We start from the raw sequence: 20,834 nt of genomic DNA on the forward strand, positions 1-20,834 counted from the left end.
CTATATCACTGGATTTTGGTTTATTTTCTTTCTCACATGACGTTATTTAATACGTATGCTGGTAGCTTTAAATGTATCATTTGTTCTAAAGCTTGTAATGGTTTTTGATGTTGTGGTGTTTTGTTTCCTCGCTCGTGCCGTGTTGCTGCTTTAGTTATGTATGCATTTTGTATGACTGGTCACCCAAGCACAAGAGTTCCTGTCGCCAATTTGAATTGTGCTTGGCTGACAAATTATACAAAATGCGTGTCTAACGCACAGAGTTTCTGCCGCCAGTTCAGTCTGAGCTTGGTGACGAATCATACAAAATGATAGTCTTACAACAGTTAAATAAGTAAGCTTATTAACAAGACGCGAACAATGAAGCAAACACCACAACATCAAAAATCCATGTTCAAAATGTTCAAAAAAGTGTGAATTCCTAAGGGACCAAACTGCTGAGGTCATCAGTCCTCCCACCCCAATAAAAAAAAAAAAAATTACAAGCTGAAGAATGCATGGTAGATTCAAAGCTACCAGCATACATGTTTAATAGCGCCGCGAGAGAAAGAAAATGAACAAAATCTCACTGAAGATAGCATAGGATGTGCTGAAACATTCCTGGGTAAGAAGAAACTATAAAAAGGTCAATGACAGTTCTTGTCCCGTAACACGTGTTGTTGTGATCTTACAGCAAATGTTACGTGGATAACCCGTCCCTGGTCTTAACTCGCACGATGAAATCTCTTAGCGCCGCTACTTTTGTCGCTGCAGTGCCATCTGACGTTTACGAGCTTTCGCTCGCATGTGTGACCGCTGCCGCCATCTAGGAGGAAATGCGCATACTAACCGAGCGCATGTCATATAATGTGCTGAGTGCCATCCTACCGCGCAGCGGCAATGTCACGGTACAATACTCCCGTGCTTATCTTTGCGAACAAGTTTTCCATGTGCACTGACAGAAGCTATCGGAATGGAACATATAAATGAAATTATTCTGCGAGCTTGTAAGACGTAAAAAGTGGTTTATCAAACGAGAAAAAGAGCATTTAGGCAAAATTTGTCGGTGGTTTGAAAACCTGGCAATAGGAAGATTGTTTTTCTGGGTAAAGAGCGTCAAAACAAACAGAAGTGACCATGTCCGGTATCAGGAAACCACGACGGATGGACTTGGGCGTTATCATATAACAGCAACTTGCAGGATGTTATATACAGGTTTTCCGATTTACTTTGACCACACCTAATAACTTTTTGTCCAGAAGCAAAACAAAAATTTATCAAGCAAATGTTGCTTAGCTACCAGAGGGACATTATCCACCGCACTTGACTTTCTCGTAAATTTGTTCGGTACGAAGATAGGAACAGCGGCACCTCTATTTTAAGAGGCACTTTTTTTTATTTTATAATTCACTTTCTCTCCTCAAGACCTGTTTAAAAACACATCACGTATCATTTATGTAAACATGACGTTATTAAAAACGTAACACGAAATTGACACCGACTCACCTGTATCAGCAAACAGGGCATTCCCACTCACCCCCCCCCCCCAGGTCCGCACTCCCCCCGCCCCCCCCCCCCCCAAGGCCCGGCATTTCATTTCTTCGGACACCCGTATCCCCATCATCATAAAAAAATAATAATGAGACACGCAGTTCCACCCAGTCAGCCCTTATCTGTTATGGTACGATACCTTGCTACTGGCAATTCTTTCAAAGACTTGAAGTTTACAAGTGCAGTATTTCAGACATGGAAAGATGTCATGCAATAATACGTGCATTAAAGGGTTTTATTGGGGCAAGTAATATACTGGTGAGGTTTAGGGCAAGGAGAAGAGTTCGGTAAAGTGGCCCGGAACCCCAGGTCAGGGGAGACTTACCGAAAGGGCTGAGATGGAAAGACTGATTGTTGGGGACCGCATCGGACGAGATGTGAAAACCTTAGAGTTGAAGGTGAAAGACAGGGTAATACGCAAGACAGTGATAACTGCCAAAAACGCCATGCACCAGTTAATAAGAGCGAAAAGCTAAGTGCATTGTATGTGATAGAGGTGGGAGGGGGTCGGCGATAAAAAGAATTTCAGAAAATAAAAGGTATAGAAAATTAAAAGAGAGTGAAGAAAGGTGTAGTTACTGTGAATAAATGATAAGAGCAAAGAATTTAATGTAAATTAATGCCAGGTGGCCGGCAGGAACCAAGGACATGTTGTAGCGCCAGTTCCCACCTGCGGAATTCTGAGAAACTGGTGTCTGGGAGAAGAATCCAGTTGGCACGTGTGGCGAAATAGGCAGCGACGTCACGACTGTCATGTTTCAGAGCATGCTCTGCAACAGGACACTGTGTGTTGCCAATGTACACCCTCCACCAAGGCATCAGTTAGGTTGAATGGGCATAGGGAGAGGGTGTATACTGGCAACACACAGTATACTGTTGCACAGCATTCTCTACAATGTGACAGTCGTGACCTCGGTGCCTATTTTGCAAGACGTGTTAGCCAGTCACCAGTTTCTCAGCATTCCGCAGATGGAAGCTGGGGTTACAACACATTCTTAGTTCTCGCCACCTACCGGATCTTAATTTACGTTAAATTCTTTGCCCTGCTATGAAAGAAATGGCACCCCAGGCCAACACTTCTGATTGTCGGGCGACCGTCAGGTTGCTATCCCATCGCTGTCCAGGGCATCTTCAGACACGTCTTCAGCCTGGAATTGCATTGGCTGGAGTAGAATTGTCTTCCGTGATGAGTCCCACTTCGAACTGAGCCCCGACGACCTAGCGAAGATGTGTTTGGAGACTCCCCTGTCAGCGGTGGGATACCAGTCTGACTGTCACCCGCCATATCGCCCGACAACCACGAGTGATGTCTGGCGTGCCAGCTCTTTTCATATCAGTTCCCCTTTGGTTGTCATCCACGGCCCCTTAAAGCACAGCAGTACGTCGACAATATTCTACAGCCTGTTTTGTTGCACTTTATGGTAAGCCATCTTGGGTTTACATTTCAGCAAGATCATGCCTGCCGGCCCACAATGAGAGTTTCTACTGCTTGTCTTCGTGCTTGCCAGAACCTACCTTGGCCAAGAAGGTCACCGAATCTCTCCCTAACTGAGAATGTTTGGTGCATTAGGGGCACGGTCGTCCAACCAGCTTGAGATTTTGACGATCTAATGCACCAACCGGTCAGAATTTGGCACGATATCCTTCAGGAGAACATCCAACAAGTCTACTAATCAATGTGAAGCAGAATAACTGCTTGCATAAGGGACTGAGGTGGACCAACGCGTTATTAACGCTCAATATGTCAAGCTCTTTCTCTTGAAAATATCATCCAATTTTTCTGAAATTGCAATCATTTGTGTGTATATTTACATCACATCTACTGATTTTCGTCTCATTCGAATAATTCCTTCGCGGTGTGTAGTTTTCTTCTTTCTTTTCTTGTCTTAGAGTGTATTTCTTATTATTGTGATATCCACCTATCTTTCTCAGTATCCACAAATCAGGGAACCCTGCAAGTAGCAACGTTGGCGTCTTATCAGGTCGGATACTGGATAGAAAATTAATTTGAAATCCCGGTGGCCTGTTAATACATGGGTTTCATAAGAAGTAGTGGGGACACTGTTAAATTCATGCCAGACTTTATTGACAGACGTTCACCGTATTGCATGGCCTCAATATAATAGCCCCCATCTTGATTACCTTCCCCTAGAGAGATGGAAGGCTTCGTTCACCGTCAGGGCATGGATCTCTGTTGATGTCTCGCAAGGCCTGCCCAATGGCACGGATGATGTCCTCTCTTGTAGCCCATGCTACGAAGAGGGGCCTTCATTTTGGTGAACAAGTCGTAATCACACGTACTCATTTCGTTTCAATACGGTATATGTTCCCGTATCTGCCACCCCTACGTACTCACGAGCTCCTGCACGGGGTTCGTCATACGACCTTGTGCATTGTCAAGAAGGATGATGGGATGCACTGCCAGAAGGAAACATTGTTGTGCGCTCTTAACATGTGCCACTTAGGTCTTGATCCACGTACGTTGTTCGTGATTCCTAAACATGCTGTTAGGCTGCTCGAACTGGCCTTCCACACTTTCAGACGGTACCCACAGCATCCTTGCACTACTTCAACTGACCGTCTATTATCAGCTACGAGGGGCGTTTGAAACGTCCGTGCAAAGTCCGAGAGATGGTACCACCGGCGCGTATCGACGTCATGTTTAGTTACTAGTATCTTTGGGAAGAATGAACACCCAAGTTTCAGCCATATTGGTCTATTTCTTTGTGTTTGGCATTCGTGTGAATCAAGGAGGTCGAGTGATTGTCAAAAAAATGGACGAAAAAGAATTTCGTGTGGTGATTAAACAATACTTTATGAAAGGCAAAACGCCTCAGGAGACTAAAGAGAAGCTTGATAAACATTGTGGTGACTTTGCACCTTCGATTAGAACAGTTTATAAGTGGTTTCAAAATGTTCGGAGTGGCCGTATGGGCACAAGTGATGCTGAACGTTCTGGACGCCCTGTGGAGGTTACGATTCCAGAAATCATTGATAAAATCCGTGATATTGTGGTGGATGACAGAAGAGTTAGGGTGTGTGAGATTGCTAGTGCTGTGGACATCTCGAATGACCGGGTACATAATATTTTGCATAAACATTTGGACATGAGAAAGCTATCTGCAAGATGGGGTCCGTGATTGCTCACGCTTGACCATAAACGGAATCGTGTGAAGTGTTGCAAGGATGGTTTGCAGCTGTCCAGGAAGAATCCACAGGACTTGAAGCACCGTTTCGTCACTGTGGATGAAACATGGATACATTACTATACTCATGAGACCAAAGAACAATCTAAACAATGGGTTACCAATGGAGAATCTGCACCAAAAATGGCGAAGACCATTCCTTCAGCCGCAAAGGTTATGGTGACTGTCTTTTGGGATTCGCAAGGAATAATCCTCATCGACTATCTGGAAAAGGGTAAAACTATTACAGGTGCATATTATTCATCGTTGTTGGATCGTTTGAAAATCGAGCTGCAAGAAAAACGCCGGCGATTGGACCACAAAAAAGTCCTTTTCCATCACGACAAGGCACCAGCACATACCTCAGCAGTTGTGGTCGCAAAATTAATGAAAATAGGATTCCAACTCGTTTCATGTCTCCCCCTCCCTCCCCCCCCCCCCCCCCCCTGTTCTCCAGACTTGGCTCCCTCGGACTACTATTTGTTCCCCAATTTGAAGAAATGGCTGGCGGGACAAAGGTTTTATTCAAACGAGGAGGTGATTGCAGCAACTAATAGCTATTTTGCAGACCTGGACAATTCTTATTATTCGGAAGGGATCAACAAATTAGAACAGCGTTGGACGAAGTGTATAAGTCTAAGATGAGACTATGTCGAAAAATAAAAAAGGTTTACTTCAAAAACGTAAGAAATTTTTATTTTTGCACGGACTTTTCAAACGTCCCTCGTACATCCAGCGGGCATGCTATGTGACGCATAACCTTCATGTTACGGCAGTTTTGGCACTAATTTTTATCCATCAATGTATTTACCTCGCCCGCTAAGGGGGCAAACGCCTTGCATTTGCGCTGCCTGGGACTGCATTAGCCACAGAAGATGGCAGGGTGAGTCAGCGCAGTGCTACCGCGTATTTGGGTAAACAGAGTCCGGTACTCACGTCGTGGAAGAGGTCTACGACGTCGAGGTAGTAGGGCTGGTTGCGGAAGTGCGTGGCGAGCAGCTGGAAGAGGCCCGTCTGCAGCAGCGTGGCGTCGTTGCAGGCCGTCTGCGGCGTCGTGTCGAACTCGGGCAGCAGGTACCAGCAGGGCTTGCCGCGCCGCGTCTTCGCCTCGTCCAGCGTATCCTGCGTCATCAGCAGCGACGTGTGCAGCTGCAACACAAGCCACACGTGCGAGTACAGTCTGCAGCGGAAGGCATTCCGGCGACCCAATCACATCGCCTAAACGTCCTTAATGCGACCGTAATGAACGGAAATCTTACGACATAAAAATAACTTCTGGCAGCCCCTCAAGAAAAGGTTACAGGACAGTTAACTGTTCACAGAGAAACGTCTCAATTGTAACCAATACCCAAAATAACTAGAAGTAACACTGAAGCACCTGATTAAGACCGCAGGTAAAATAAGGGCAAGGACTAACATCATCCGCGAACTGTGCGTCATCAGCAGTGGTAAGAATCGAGGGGCATGAAAGGGAAGCAGTGGTTGAGAAGGGAGTGAGAAAGGGTTGCAGCCTACCCTCGATGTTATTCAGTATGTAATTTGAGCAAGCAGTAAAGGAAACGAAAGAAAAAATTGGAGAAGGAATTGAAGTTCACAGAGAAGAAATAAGAACTTTGAAGTTTTCTGATGACGTTGTAATTCTCTCAGGGACAACAAAGGACTTGGAACAGCAGTTGAACGGAATGGACAGTGTCTTGAAAGGAGGATATAAGTTGAACATCGACAAAAGAAAAACAAGGATAATGGAATGTAGTCGAATTAAATCAAGTGATGCTGAGGGAACTAGATTAGGAAACGAGACACTTAAGATAGTACATGGTTTTGCTGTTTGGCCAGCAAAGTAACTAATGATGGCCGAAGTAGAGAGGATATAAAATGTAGACTGGCAAGGCAAGAACAGCGTTTCTGGAGAAGAGAAATTTCTTAACTTCAAATATAGATTTAATTTCCAAGAAGTCTTTTCTGAAAGTATTTGTATGTAGCGGAGCCATGTATGAAAGTGAAACATGGACGATAAACAGTTTAGACAAAAGGGGAACAGAAGCTTTTGACATGTGGTGTTACAGAAGAATGCTGAAGTTTAGATGGGTAGATCAGGTAACTAATGAGGAAATGCTGAATAGAACTGGGGAGCAAAGAATTTTGTAGCACAACCTGACTAGAAGAAGGGATCGGTTGGTAGGACAGAGTCTGAGACATCAGAGGATCACCAATTTAGTGCTGGAGGGAAGTGTGGGGAGTAAAAGTCGAAGAGGGAGACAGATGAATACAATAAGCGGATTCCCGAAGGATGTAGATTGCAGTAGTTACTCGAAGGCGAAGAGACTTTCACAGTCTTGAATAGCATGGGGAGCTGCAGCAATAACAACAGATCAGCAGTTGAGGTCGTCAATTCGGTGGCGGTATACTGCGCTCCTGTATGGATTCAAAGCTCGCCTACACACGAGACTTAATTGGTCCTAAATTACACTATTTACGCTATCAACGACACAATATAATGTACCGCTTCTGTACAGCTGCCCTCCTTGAGACGTACACCACCTACCACTCGAAATACGGCGTAAAAGTGCTCTTCTTGGATAGTAACACAATATTGTCAATAGCACTCAGCTATCCATACTTAATCTAGATCGCAGAAGACTGAAATCAAGAAGACCGACTCTAGCCACTGCTAAAGATCTGTTGAATTCAATCTTCGACGTTAACTATACTTAAAAACAACACTAGCGAGAGCACTGCCCACAACAGTGTCAAAGTTTCGCGATCACAGGGAAGTTTCCTGGTTTCAACCAACCAACCACGCAAAGTGTGTGCGATATTAAAACGAATACGCATTAGCCACAGCGGAAGTGGGGGGAAGATACCATCTCCAAAATATGACTGCGGAGCCGAATCCAGAATGTGACTGCGGTGCCGAGAACCAAACAACCAGATACGTAGTGGAAAAGTGACCAAATCATACGGCTCCGTAGCAGAGTGGTCAGCGCGGCTGAATGCCATGCGGCGAACCTGGGTTCGGTGCCCGTCCAGGCCGCAGATTTTATTCGCTCAGCGACTTGGTGTTGTGTTGTCATCATTATCGACCCGTAAGTCGTCGGAGTGCCGTCAAATAAAAAGATCTGCACTAGGTGGCCGAACAACCACAGATGGCGTCCCTGGCTAATAGTACCATCGACCATTTCATGTTCAACGTCCAGATCTAGCCTACAAGGGGCCCTTCACCGATTTCCTTGCAGCAACAGATGAGGCGTTTCATTACATCCGATGTTTGTTGTTAATTTATAACTAAATTTGGTACATAATATGCTCATGTACGCGTGGACTACGTTGATCTTATTCTTATGTGAATACATGTGTATTGTGATATACGCCATACGATGAATAAAGTAACGGGTCACATTATAAAGGGGGAACGAAATTTTTTCTGTAGTTGTAGATTTCAATAACTCTAATAACATAATAGATAATAACAAATGATCTTCAACATGTGACAAAAAAACTCAAAGTTTTTTTTTTCATTTTCGGGGTATCGTAGCATCAAGGGAAAGTGTGCATGCCAATGGTGGAATCCCAGAATGTAGGATGGTTCAGAGGGACGAATTCTGATACCCAAGTACAACGAAACTTTCGGGCACAGTATGGAAGGGAATCATCGTCTCGACCAGCTACTCGGGCTTGGCATTCACCTTTTATGGAGACAGGTAGTGTTCTCCATAAACAGGGAATGGATGCTCCATGTGATACATGCGCCAACGTTGAAAATGTACCGCAGGCGTTTGCACGGAGTCCGACCAAATCAGTTCGTACTGCGACTGGAGAATTGGAAATGCCACGATCAGCGGTGCTCAAAGCTTTGAATTAGAGGATACATCTTTCTGTTTACAATGTGCATTTACTTTGAGGATTGAAGCCGGCGAACAAACCTCAGCGCGAACAATCTACAATGGATATGATATCCAATAGTGGCGCAAACAACGACCTTTTGGAATAGATTTGTTTTTCCGATGAGTTCGATGTTTGCGGCAAATCGATGCCATAACGTTCGTATATCGTAATTAGTGTGTCCTCGGGTTACACGTGAAAAAGACACACTCCCAAGGACAATGTATGATTCGGACGTTTACAAGAGTTTGCCGTGCCATAATTGGAATACCTGCAACCTGACGTCGTATCCCAGCACGATGTGGTTCCGCCTGAATGTTTCCTGAAATATCCGTTAATTTTGGAATGAAAATTTTTCTCTGCCTGGATTGGACGAGATGGCCCGATTCAGTAGCCACCACGACCAACTGGTCTCATACTACTAAACTTCTTCCTATAACGTATCATTAAGGAATTGTACCCAACCAATGCTTAAGACCGACAGGACTTGAAGACCTGCATTCTCAATGTATTTGAACAAGTCACCAGTTCGTGGAGCGTACGTGGAACGGAATTAGTACTGAACGTTGTCCATAGCACTAGGGGTGCACAGACCGACGCGTATGAATGAGAAAACAACACGAGTTATCTTGTTTTTATTATTTAGTATAATGTTAAAGTTATTTAAGTCTAAAGTTGTAAGATAACTTACCCCGCATATAAAAGACCTAGGGTATAACGTCGAAACCTCCATGAGGCTGTTCGCGGATGATGCTGTTGTATACAGAGAAGTCGCAATGCTATAAAATTACAGTGAAATTTACAAGATCTGCAGAGGATCAACGTTTGGCGAAAGGATTGTCAGTTGACCCTAAACATACACAAATGTAACGTATTGCGCACAAACAGGTGGAAAGAGCCATTATTGTATGATTACACAATTGTCCAACAATAACTGATTCCAACTAAAGCCCCTTTCCGCTCTATTCCTTCCTTTACTAAGCCTCTGTTATCATAAAACTCTAAACGCTCTCCACTCTCCCGTTACAACCTTCCCACATTAACCTTTATCGGTAGCTTTCTTCACCTGCGCCTGTCTACTTGCTATGACCATCCTGGGTACCTTGTTTCCTATATGGGGGGATTCTTTCATTTATTATGTTATGAAAACAGTAAATTCCAAAATACCTACCAAATACCTCCGCCCATTCAAGACGCTATGTTCTGGCTACTTCAGAACAAACGAGTATTTATTTCTAAATGACGAATACTGTTTCATGTTCTGTTACATCTGTATTTCATTCTGACTTAAGCATAGATATTTCCGTACTTAATTTATCCCCCTAACAGCTTATTTGAGCCTTAGCAGCTCAGAAACATTTGCTTTCGCATCCGCCATCAGGGTGAATGCAAAAACCAAACGCATTATTGATTTTGTAAAAATACGTTATGCAACGCTTTGTGCAACTACCACCAACAACTGAAAGTTTACATCTGTGGATGTCACAAAACCTTTATCATGGCAATTTAGCAGATTCCTGCTGAATGTAAGTGCCTTGATTACCACAAATCCCTCAGTAAACAAACTGGCATCAAGAAAACAGGGAGCATTCGTAAACATCTTGAGGAGGTTACCCTTTGTTCATATGTTAAAACTTGGCGGCAGATAAAGTGCTATTGTAGTCGGGAAACAGCTGACAGGATCCCATTTATCTCGACTATCTCGCGCAGTCAACAGTTTCAAGTGAGTGAAACAGATGATTCCCCTTCACGGCAAGACGAAAGGAAGTGGCATACCACATTATACAGTACCCGTGCATCTATAACTTGTATCTGTTGCAGAAGCGGGGAACACATTCTACGAACAGACATGACGACTTAATACACTATCCAGTCACACTGACGTGCCTATCTGTCAAATGCCTAAATTGCCACCTTTTGCAGAGTGAGTGAGGTTCTGGGGGCGGGGGTGTTACCAACAGGGATGTGGAACCACGTCGGCTCCATTGCCGTGTCCAGCTGCCCTAGGTTTCTCGGTTGAGGATCCATGGCGCAAACATCTTAAATTCCTGGGATTACAACTTGACAATAAAATCATTTTGGAGGAGCACACCACAGAACTGCAGAAACGCCTCAACAAATCTGTATTTGCAATTCGAGTGTTAGCAGACATAGGCGACATAAAAATGAAAAAGCTTGCATACTTTGCCTTTCATTCCATAATGTCATATGGTATAATATTTTGGGGTAACTCTTCAAGTCAAACAAAAGTTTTCAGAGTCCAAAAGCGTGTAATACGTATTATTTGTGGAGTAAATTCACGGACGTCCTGTAGAAACCTCTTCAAAGAACTGGGTGTACTAACTACTGCCTCTCAGTATATTTACTCCTTAATGAAATTTGTCCTAAATAATATATCTCTTTTTCCAACAAACAGCTCAGTTCGTACATACAATACCAGGAACAAAAATGATCTGCACAAGGATTTAAAAGCACTTACTTTAGTTCAAAAAGGGGTCCACTACTCAGGAACACTCATCTTCAATAATTTGCCAGCAAACATAAAAAATTTAGTTACAAATAAAGATCAGTTTAAAAGGAGCCTGAAAGACTTACTCGTGGCCAACTCCGTCTACTCCATTGACGAATTTTTTAATAGAAACAAATGATGTATTGTATATATATTCATACTATTCTACTCCACTGACGAATTTTTTAATAGAAACATATGATGTATTGTATATATATTCATACTATTAGTATTGTTATTTCAGCTTTTTATTAAAAATTGACATGTTCCACATCCACGAGGATCACCTCAGCACGGATCTATGGAACGAAAAACTAATCTAATCTAATATAATCTAACAACGCACAGATTCTCGAGTGGGCATATTACGGGGAGTTAAGTGGCCATCTTGGTGCTCTTCGAACCACGTATGTACACTGCGTACTGTGTGACACAAAGCATTGCCCTGCTGGTAGATGTCATCGTGCCGAACGAAAACAAAGCCCACGTAAGTGTGGACATGGTCCCCAAAGATGGATGCATATTTTTGTCGATGAATTGCGCTTCCAGATTAACGACATTGCTCAGTGAATGTCACGAAAACATTTTCCAGACCACAAAGCTCCCTTTTGCGGCATGGACTCTTCTGACGATTGTTGCAAGGTGTTTGCTTTCAGACATTTCACTCCGTACACGCCAATGGCCATTTGTTCGATGGAGTATAAAATGCGATTCACCCGAAAAGGCTAGCTGCCGCCATTCAGTGGACATCCAGTTGCGGTCTTGCCGTGCAAATTCCATTCTTCGTCGGCGATAAACAGAAGTCGGTTGTGTGGATGAACCTTGCACGTCTATTCGTCCGTACAAATTTCCTCATCCGACGCTCAACCCTGTTATCTATGGCCCACAGTGCAGCACAGTTGCTTCGACGCCGGTTTTGCATAGCGCCCTTTTGCCATGCACAGAATGCGTTAACAGGTTTACAAACTTATCCGTTTCGGAAATGCTTCCACCCTTGCGCCGAAAGTCAATGGTCATGTCTTTTGGACGTCAGATAAATCGCTCCGTTCTCGTATTACCACAACGACTGCACTGTTTTCTGCATCCCATTGACACGTTTTATATGCCCTCCACTGCTAGTGCTGTCACCTGCTGTCTGTGAGTGTTCTTACACGTTGGCGTCGAACTTAGGCGGTGGTCACATTAATGTGACTGGACCGTGCATATTGAAAGAGTAACTATTCTCTTCGAAAAACAGCACGGATTTAGAAAGAATCACTTGGACGCAACGCAGCACCTCTCTTCAAATGCAGTACATTACTAATTATGTAAATTATACAGGGTGTTACAAAAAGGTACGGCTAAACTTTCAGGAAACATTCCTCACACACAAAGAAAGAAAATATGTTATGTGGACATGTGTCCGGAAATGCTTACTTTCCATGTTAGAGCTCATTTTATTACTTCTCTTCAAATCACATTAATCATGGAATGGAAATACACAGCAACAGAACGCACCAGCGTGACTTCAAACACTTTCTTACAGGAAATTTTCAAAATGTCCTCCGTTAGCGAGGATACGTGCATCCACCCTCCGTCGCATGGAATCCCTGATGCGCTGATGCAGCCCTGGAGAATGGCGTATTGTATCACAGCCGTCCACAATACGAGCACGAAGAGTCTCTACATTAGGTACCGGGGTTGCGTAGGCAAGAGCTTTCAAATGCCCCCATAAATGAAAGTCAAGAGGGTTGAGGTCAGGAGAGCGTGGAGGCCACGGAATTGATCCGCCTCTACCAATCCATCGGTCACCGAATCTGTTGTTGAGAAGCGTACGAACAAATGGTTCAAATGGCTCTGAGCACTATGGGACTCAACTGCTGAGGTCATAAGTCCCCTAGAACTTAGAACTACTTAAACCTAACTAACCTAAGGACAACACACACATCCATGCCCGAGGCAGGATTCGAACCTGCGACGCGTACGAACACTGCGACTGAAATGTGCAGCAGCTCCATCGTGCATGAAGCACATGTTGTGTCGTACTTGTAAAGGCACATGTTCTAGCAGCACAGGTAGAGTATCCCGTATGAAATCATGATAACGTGCTCCATTTAACGTAGGTGGAAGAACATGGGGCCCAATCAAGACATCACCAACAAAGCCTGCCCAAACGTTCACAGAAAATCTGTGTTGATGACGTGATTGCACAAGTGCGTGCGGATTCTCGTCAGCCCACACATGTTGATTGAGAAAATTTACAATTTGATCACGTTGGAATGTAACCTCATCCGTAAAGAGAACATTTGCAATGAAATGAGGATTGACACATTGTTGGATGAACCATTCGCAGAAGTGTACCCGTGGAGGACAATCAGCTGCTGATAGTGCCTGCACACGCTGTACATGGTACGGAAACAACTGGTTCTCCCGTAGCACTCTCCATACAGTGACGTGGTCAACGTTACCTTGTACAGCAGCAACTTCTCTGACGCTGACATTAGGGTTATCGTCAACTGCACGAAGAATTGCGTCGTCCATTGCAGGTGTCCTCGTAGTTCTAGGTCTTCCCCAGTCGCGAGTCTTAGGCTGGAATGGTCCGTGCTCCCTAAGACGCCGATCAATTGCTTCGAACGTCTTCCTGTCGGGACACCTTCGTTCTGGAAATCTGTCTCGATACAAACGTACCGCGCCACGGCTATTGCCCCGTGCTAATCCATACATCAAATGGGCATCTGCCAACTCCGTATTTGTAAACATTGCACTGACTGCAAAACCACGTTCGTGATGAACACTAACCTGTTGATGCTACGTACTGATGTGCTTGATGCTAGTACCGTATAGCAATGAGTCGCATGTCAACACAAGCACCGAACTCAACATTACCTTCCTTCAATTGAGCCAACTGGCGGTAAATCGAGGAAGTACAGTACATACTGACGAAACTAAAATGAGCTCTAACACGGAAATTAAGCGTTTCCGGACACATGTCCACATAACATCTTTTCTTTATTTGTGTGTGAGGAATGTTTCCTGAAAGTTTGGCCCTACCTTTTTGTAACATCCTGTATACAAAGACGAATAGTTACATTTGCAGAAATTGGTTTCTGAAAGGCAACCGTCATTCTGCTTAGTTATCAGTGAATAACAAAGATCAGGTCGTTTACACGACTGACCATGAGTCAGACTGCGAGTATTGCTGGTGGTCGAAACTCAGTTCGTTATTCCAGAAAACGAGTGGTCTTTATAAATAAAATTAACGTCACGCATCCCTCAGGAATCGCATTAGGGCTACTCATATTCTTAGTATATATAACTAACTACAAGGAAGTACGCTGATGAGAAGAAACATTATGGCGCCTGCTTAATAGAGTGTTGGTCCATTGTTGGAACGCAATTCAGCGGCTTTTACGTGTGGCATCGATTGGCAAGTTCTTGGCATATTTCCAGAAGCGTGTGGCCTGTTGTCTGGGAACAGGTCACGCACTTTCTGTAACTGAGAGGCCGGTGATTTGTGGGCGTCGTGATGGCGCCCGAGAGCATCCCATGTGTGGCCGACCAGCAATTTAGCGGCCAAGACAACAACGTGAGTTCATTATCATGCTTTTCAAACCACTGCAGTAGGATTATGGCTCTGTCACACCTACAAATACCCTGCTGCTGGAAAATACTATCGCCGTCAGGGTCGACATCGAGCATGACTACTGGTCATGGCCTGCAATAACGTTGACGTAGACCATATTTCCAGTCCTCTTCTTCAAGACACACGCAATGGTGTCCAGGGCGGGTCCTCGCTTCTTCTACCTGCTGGGCAAGTCGCGGAATTGGGACGGGGTGAATTAGTGAACCCGTCCTCAACTTTGTGGGTCCAAATTTCACTGGGTACAGATTTCACTAGAGGACACCACTTCGATTACGATCACAGGTCCCATACAAGAGAAATTAACGTCCCCCACAGCGTAATAATGCCCTCACAGAGCCGCGTCCGTCGCGCGCATGTTTCAAGGAGCTTCAATGACGGCATGTCCCGACACGACCATTGACCTGCTTTAACAAGAAACACGATTCATCCACCAGGCGACAGGTTTCCATTGGTCCACGATACAACGGAGACCATCTCGTACTGACCGCAGTCGTAACTGACACTGTCGTTGGGTCAACAGGGGAATACGTAGGGGCTGTCTGCTGTGGAGCCCCATTTTCAGCAATGTACACCGAACGGTGTGCCGTCCCTGAAACACGCGTGTCTGCAGCAGCATTGTACTCTTTCGTCAGATCTGAAAGAGATCGCCGCCTCTACTGCTTTACGGAGAGGGCAAGCTTTCCACCTCCATGTACTGTTTCGAGGCGTAGACGTCCGACACATCGTTGCCTACTCGCGGTTCCAACGTCCTTCAAACACTTCCCATAACGCTCACAACAGTAGCACGCAAAGAGCCGAGCAGGTTCTCCGTTTCCGAGATTCTTGTTCCGAGGCGCCAGGACGCAACAATCAGCTCGTTGTCAAAGTCGCTGGTGCCAGTGGATTTCCTCATTTGCGGCCGTGTCATCGCTAGAATGAGTCCCCATTCCTCTCTGGCACGCTTACAGACTTTCCTTACCGCGCCAACTGTCAAAGAAGCTACCGAGCGCACTTAATCTCTCTGTGGTTTACGGTCATAATGATTTGGCTGATCAGCGTATGATCACCAAATAACTTCCAGGAGATCCGAAGCAGTTTTCAGTAGTTGTATGAGCCTTAAATGCATGTAACACATGATGTGGGAAATAACTAGGAAAGGTCGGGTAGAAGTCTATTATAGTGTACGATAAACGTAAGGGCACTGCAATGAATGAAAGAAAACATGTTATCATTTGTTGGAAGAGCTAGTAAAGTCTCACAGATGCATTGGCATCATTTTGGAATCTGGTCTCAGAAGGCTGCTTACAAAATTTAGGTGTGAACTCTTCTCAAAAAGAGCTCGAATGATTTGGATCCCCATTAAATCGGCCTAAAAGAAGAGTCTGAAGTACTTAAGAGCGCTATAACCGATCAACGTCATCCATAAGAAAGATTTTAGGATTTCTAACGGAATTTAAATGGAAATCATTGTAAAATAATGACGAATTCGCGAAAAGTGTTAGGGATATTTAGAGAACAGGTTTCTCGTACAGGCAATGAGAAATTTCGCTTGTTTTCCCGTTAGACAATACTTTCAGCCATTCGAGAAAAAATTAAACAGATAAAGATAATGGAGTGTAGTACAATGCAGTATTTCACGCCATGGCAGAGCAATTTAACCATCGAAAAACAGTGTCTTAGCCTGTGCGGGAACGCAGACGCCAGGAAAAATGGAAGTTTGTGCACCTCCTGGGAGCGTGCTCGGATAGGCGAAGTTGTTATGGCGACCGCTCGCGAGAAGCGGGAAATCCGGTTTCGAGTTCCATTTCGGCGCTAATATTCATTTGTTCTGAAATATTCTACAGCTGATGCGGATCCATAATCGCAATTTGCGAATCATTCCTGAAATAAAGATAAGTCAAAATTTAAGCTTTGAAAGTTAGGAAATATTGGCAATGTGTATAACACACGTCAATCATTACGGATTATGATTATTCCAAGTAGCATAACATTACATAATTCGTCGTGTGACACTATTAATGGTGGTGTGTATGGGCACCATAGGAAGTGATTGCCATTCGTCTTACAATGCTGCTCTTGCGCGACAGCGGTAAAGGAAGTCTACGTGTAGATATACACCGCCCGAGAGCCGCTTACAAACTAAATTCAGGTTGCAAGATTGAACGTGCCCTAACATGTGTTGAGCTACCCGGTGTTGAAGATATTCACGAATGAGCTCTCATTTTCAATGTTGTCGTGATACTGGGTAGGATCACCACCTACTGTACTACACCATCCACTTAGACATCTTTATAGACCTATGTCTGCGACTCGTGGTCATGTGGTTAGCGTTGGGCGCTGTTGACTTTAGATGGCGCGGCCACAGATTCGATTTCCGGCTGGGTCGGGTATTTCCTCCTCTTACGACTGTGTGTGTGTGTGTTTGTGTTTGTGTGTGTGTGTGTGTGTGTGTGTGTGTGCGTGCGTACGCGCGCGCTCGCGCATTTCTTAATACACTGTGCAGTCATGTTTCCAAATGGAAAGGCAAGGAGGTCATGTCATTAAGTAAGGATGTAAACTTCACACGCAGACCTCCCGCATCAGGTAGCGTTCCTCTCAGGCATGAATAGGGAATGATAACCGTTTACACTGCTCACAAAGTCAAATCATGATCACCATTCTTAGGAGACTTAAACATGTATTGTCCGAGAAGAGAACGGTTCGCGTAGACGTGACTGTGGTCACTCATTCGTGTGACATTTTACTGGTTACCTTGAACGCTTGGTCTTCAGTGATTTTTACAGCCAAGGTCGCATGTTGAAATATTTGTATTTGCTCAAAGACCGGTTTCGACAGGTCTAGCTGTCAGTGATATTATTTCCAGAAGATCCGAAAATGACAGCTAGACCTGGCGAAACCTGTCATTGAGGAAATAAAAGTATTTCAACTCGCGATCTTGGGTACAAAAACTCTTATTCAACACGAAGATGAGTATTTTTCCACTTCGTCACCTCATATGAGTTTGATATGCCTCCGTGCTGCTTACCACCTCATATCGCATTTCGTCCTATATATGATAACTCGAAGCCATTCCACCAATTGGCTGTCACGCCTCGTTTTCTATCACTTTCACAGCAACGACTGGCGTCCTATTCTCAAATATGGAATGGCCTATTATATACACGTGATCCAATCAGATAACAGCGCAGCTTCTTTACATGGTTCACTTCTGTGTAGCACTATCTAATTGCGCTATATTTAACTTTCCCTTCGATTGTTTACTTATGATTTCGTGATGTTTCCTTACTGTATGGTAACCAACGTATTCGCGTAAAGGACTAGTGGAGAAAATACTCATGACTAAGGAACACGACTACAGCTGTGGGCACTCACTTTTGCCTCTGTAAGCGAATGTAACAGGAGATCAATATTTTTTTATTTTTTTATTCATCTATTTTCTGGTATTGACTTTACCTAATCCCTAGGTACTACAGCAGGTCGTGTTACATCTATTATCAGAATTTTTAATTGATTGTTCACGTATTCTGGTCAACAAGTTGAGGATACTAACCAGCTATATTATATTAATGTGTTAGTAAACTAGAATTACGTGTCACAGTATAATGAAACTAAGAAAGTGTTGCAATGCGTGTAAAACGTCCTCTGCCCATCCATTGTCGTCCCAAGAGGCGCTATTGCCCGCAGAAGCGATAATCTTGTGTAGATGGTAAACAATGCCTTCACTATAAGTCAGTTGCCTACCCTCTGTTGCACATTTATGGCAATGTAGCAACTTTGTGACATTTATTTTCTTGTATTATTAAATCAAATTCCTAACTCCGCCACTGCCGGTCCCAAGCCCGGGGCCTCATCTCGCAAGTGATGAGGAAGGAGGAGGGGGATGAGTAACACCTCGTAAAAAAAAAAAAAAAAAACTGGGTCCATCTGGCCCCTGCATAGGGTTACATGCGAAGCCCCAAAATCCAGACACGTCTGCGTGGCAGCCACCGGTACTCTGGTCAGCGTCTGTTGGCTCTGTGAGCTCGGCTGTAAGTTAATCTTCTGGAACTCAAAACTCCAGTCGAAATTATGTGAGATCCTTCGTGATTTCAACACCAATACCTCAACACAAACCAATAATCATGACAGAACAACGGGAAAGAATCCACTACCCTGGGCCCCAGTCAGTAAGACTGGGTAATAGACCTGATCATCGGATTCCAGGGGATCAGGCATGTCGTGAAGAGAAGAATCGGAGCCTCTCAAAAACCCTCAAGATGAAGAAAGTATTTTACATGGGAACACTCAACACCAACACACTACTGAGGCCAGGTAAACTGAAACAATTAACAAACGCCATGGATAAATACAACATCAAAGTTATGGCAATACAGGAAACACGATTTGCAGATGAGGACCACTTTGATTCTGAAAATTACAGAATATATAAGGGGAAACCAGCCATAACCATCCCAGGAAGAAATCTCAAACTCTTCGGAACTGGTTTTGTAGTACATAAATCGATACTGGACTCCGTAATAGATTTCACCTCAAAATCAGAAAAAATGTCGACACTCACGATAAGATCTGGAAACAAAGCCTATACATTAATCAGTGGACATGCCCCCACAAACAATTATAACAAGAAGAACCCAGAGATGATAGAGGAATTCTGGGAAGATCTGGAAGAAACTACCAGCAAAATCCCCAAGAATCACATAAAAGTGTTACTAGGAGACTTCAATGCCCAGTTAGGCAAGGAAAGAAAATTCCGAGACACGACAGGGAAACACACGGCCCACACGAGAACAAGCAAAAATGGAGAGAACTTGATAAACTTCTGCAGAAATTTTGATCTGAAAATTATGTCAACGCAATTCCAGAAACCACACAGAAAACTTGTAACTTGGAAATCCCCCAAACATGCTCTAGGAGAATTTCAGATAGACCACGTAGCAATATCCACAAAAAACACCAGAGAAATAATGAACGTAAGAACAAGGAAAGGAGTTTTCGAATCTGATCATCACCTTCTCCGAATTAAAGTAAAATGTATACCCAATAGACAAATCAAGAGAACCAACAGACCTTTCAGAACAGATCCAGAGTACCTACAAATAAACAAGAAAGAAATAATAGAAGAAATTACGAAAATCAATAGCAACAACTGAACAGAACTGTCAGAAAAAATAAAAGAACTGATAAAATTGGGGCAGCCACAGAGAAAAAGGAAACACCGATGGTGGAACATGACATGCGACAGGGCCATAGAAGACAGAATACAAGCCTGGAAAAAATTTAACAGCCATAAAACACAAGAAAAATGGGAGGACTTCAACAGGATACAGAAAAACACTTAAAAAATAATCCGAAGAGAAAAAAGAGGTTACGAAAACAGCAGGTTGAAGGAGATAGAAGAAGACTTCACCAGACACAACACACGAAATTTTTACAGAGTATTCCGAGAAAATATGACAGGATATCATCCACCAAGCTTATGCTTCAAAAGACAAGATGGAACACTGGAGACAAATCCGAAGAAAAACTGTGAAATATTAGCCAGATACTTTGACACGTTACTTAACTGTGATAAACCAAAACAGAGATTACAGTTTACAAAACCAGAACCCAACCGGGACTCCGAACCCCCAACATATGAAGAAATCGTGAAAATAATAAAATCCTTGAAAAATAACAGAGCACCAAGTGAAGATGGACTGATTGCAGAAATTTGGAAATTAGACCATGAAAACATTACACCCAAAATTCATAGTATAATCAAAAACATCTGGGAAACAGAAAAGATACCAGAAGAATGGAAGTCAGCCCTAATACACCACCTCCACAAGAAAGGAGACAAAACAGACCCTAATAACTATAGAGGAATTTCGTTACTGCCGGTGGCATACAAAATTCTATCAAAAGCTCTGTTAAATCGCCTAGAACCTCAGATAGATCCACAGATCGGAGAATACCAAGGAGGGTTCAGGAAGGGAAGATCATGCAGTGAGCAGATCTGGTGTCTGAGAACATTATTAACAACGAGAAACTCCAGAAACACCACAGTAACATTTGCTGATTTCAAGAAGGCTTACGATTCCATAGATAGAGAAACACTTTTTAATACACTGGAAGAAATGAACGTAGA

General features: G+C 43.7%; 1 protein-coding gene across 1 annotated transcript in view; it reads right to left on the reverse strand.

Moving 5' to 3' along the window:
• LOC126263032 (farnesyl pyrophosphate synthase-like) overlaps positions 1-20,834 on the reverse strand; it is a 258,758-nt gene that overhangs the window by 100,714 nt on the left and 137,210 nt on the right. The window contains exon 4 of the mRNA XM_049960000.1: positions 5,652-5,864. Within this exon, the coding sequence (XP_049815957.1) occupies positions 5,652-5,864 (213 nt within the window). The remainder of the gene's footprint in view (positions 1-5,651; positions 5,865-20,834) is intronic.

This window comes from Schistocerca nitens, chromosome 6, assembly GCF_023898315.1.
Source record: "Schistocerca nitens isolate TAMUIC-IGC-003100 chromosome 6, iqSchNite1.1, whole genome shotgun sequence".
Classification (NCBI taxonomy): domain Eukaryota; kingdom Metazoa; phylum Arthropoda; class Insecta; order Orthoptera; family Acrididae; genus Schistocerca; species Schistocerca nitens.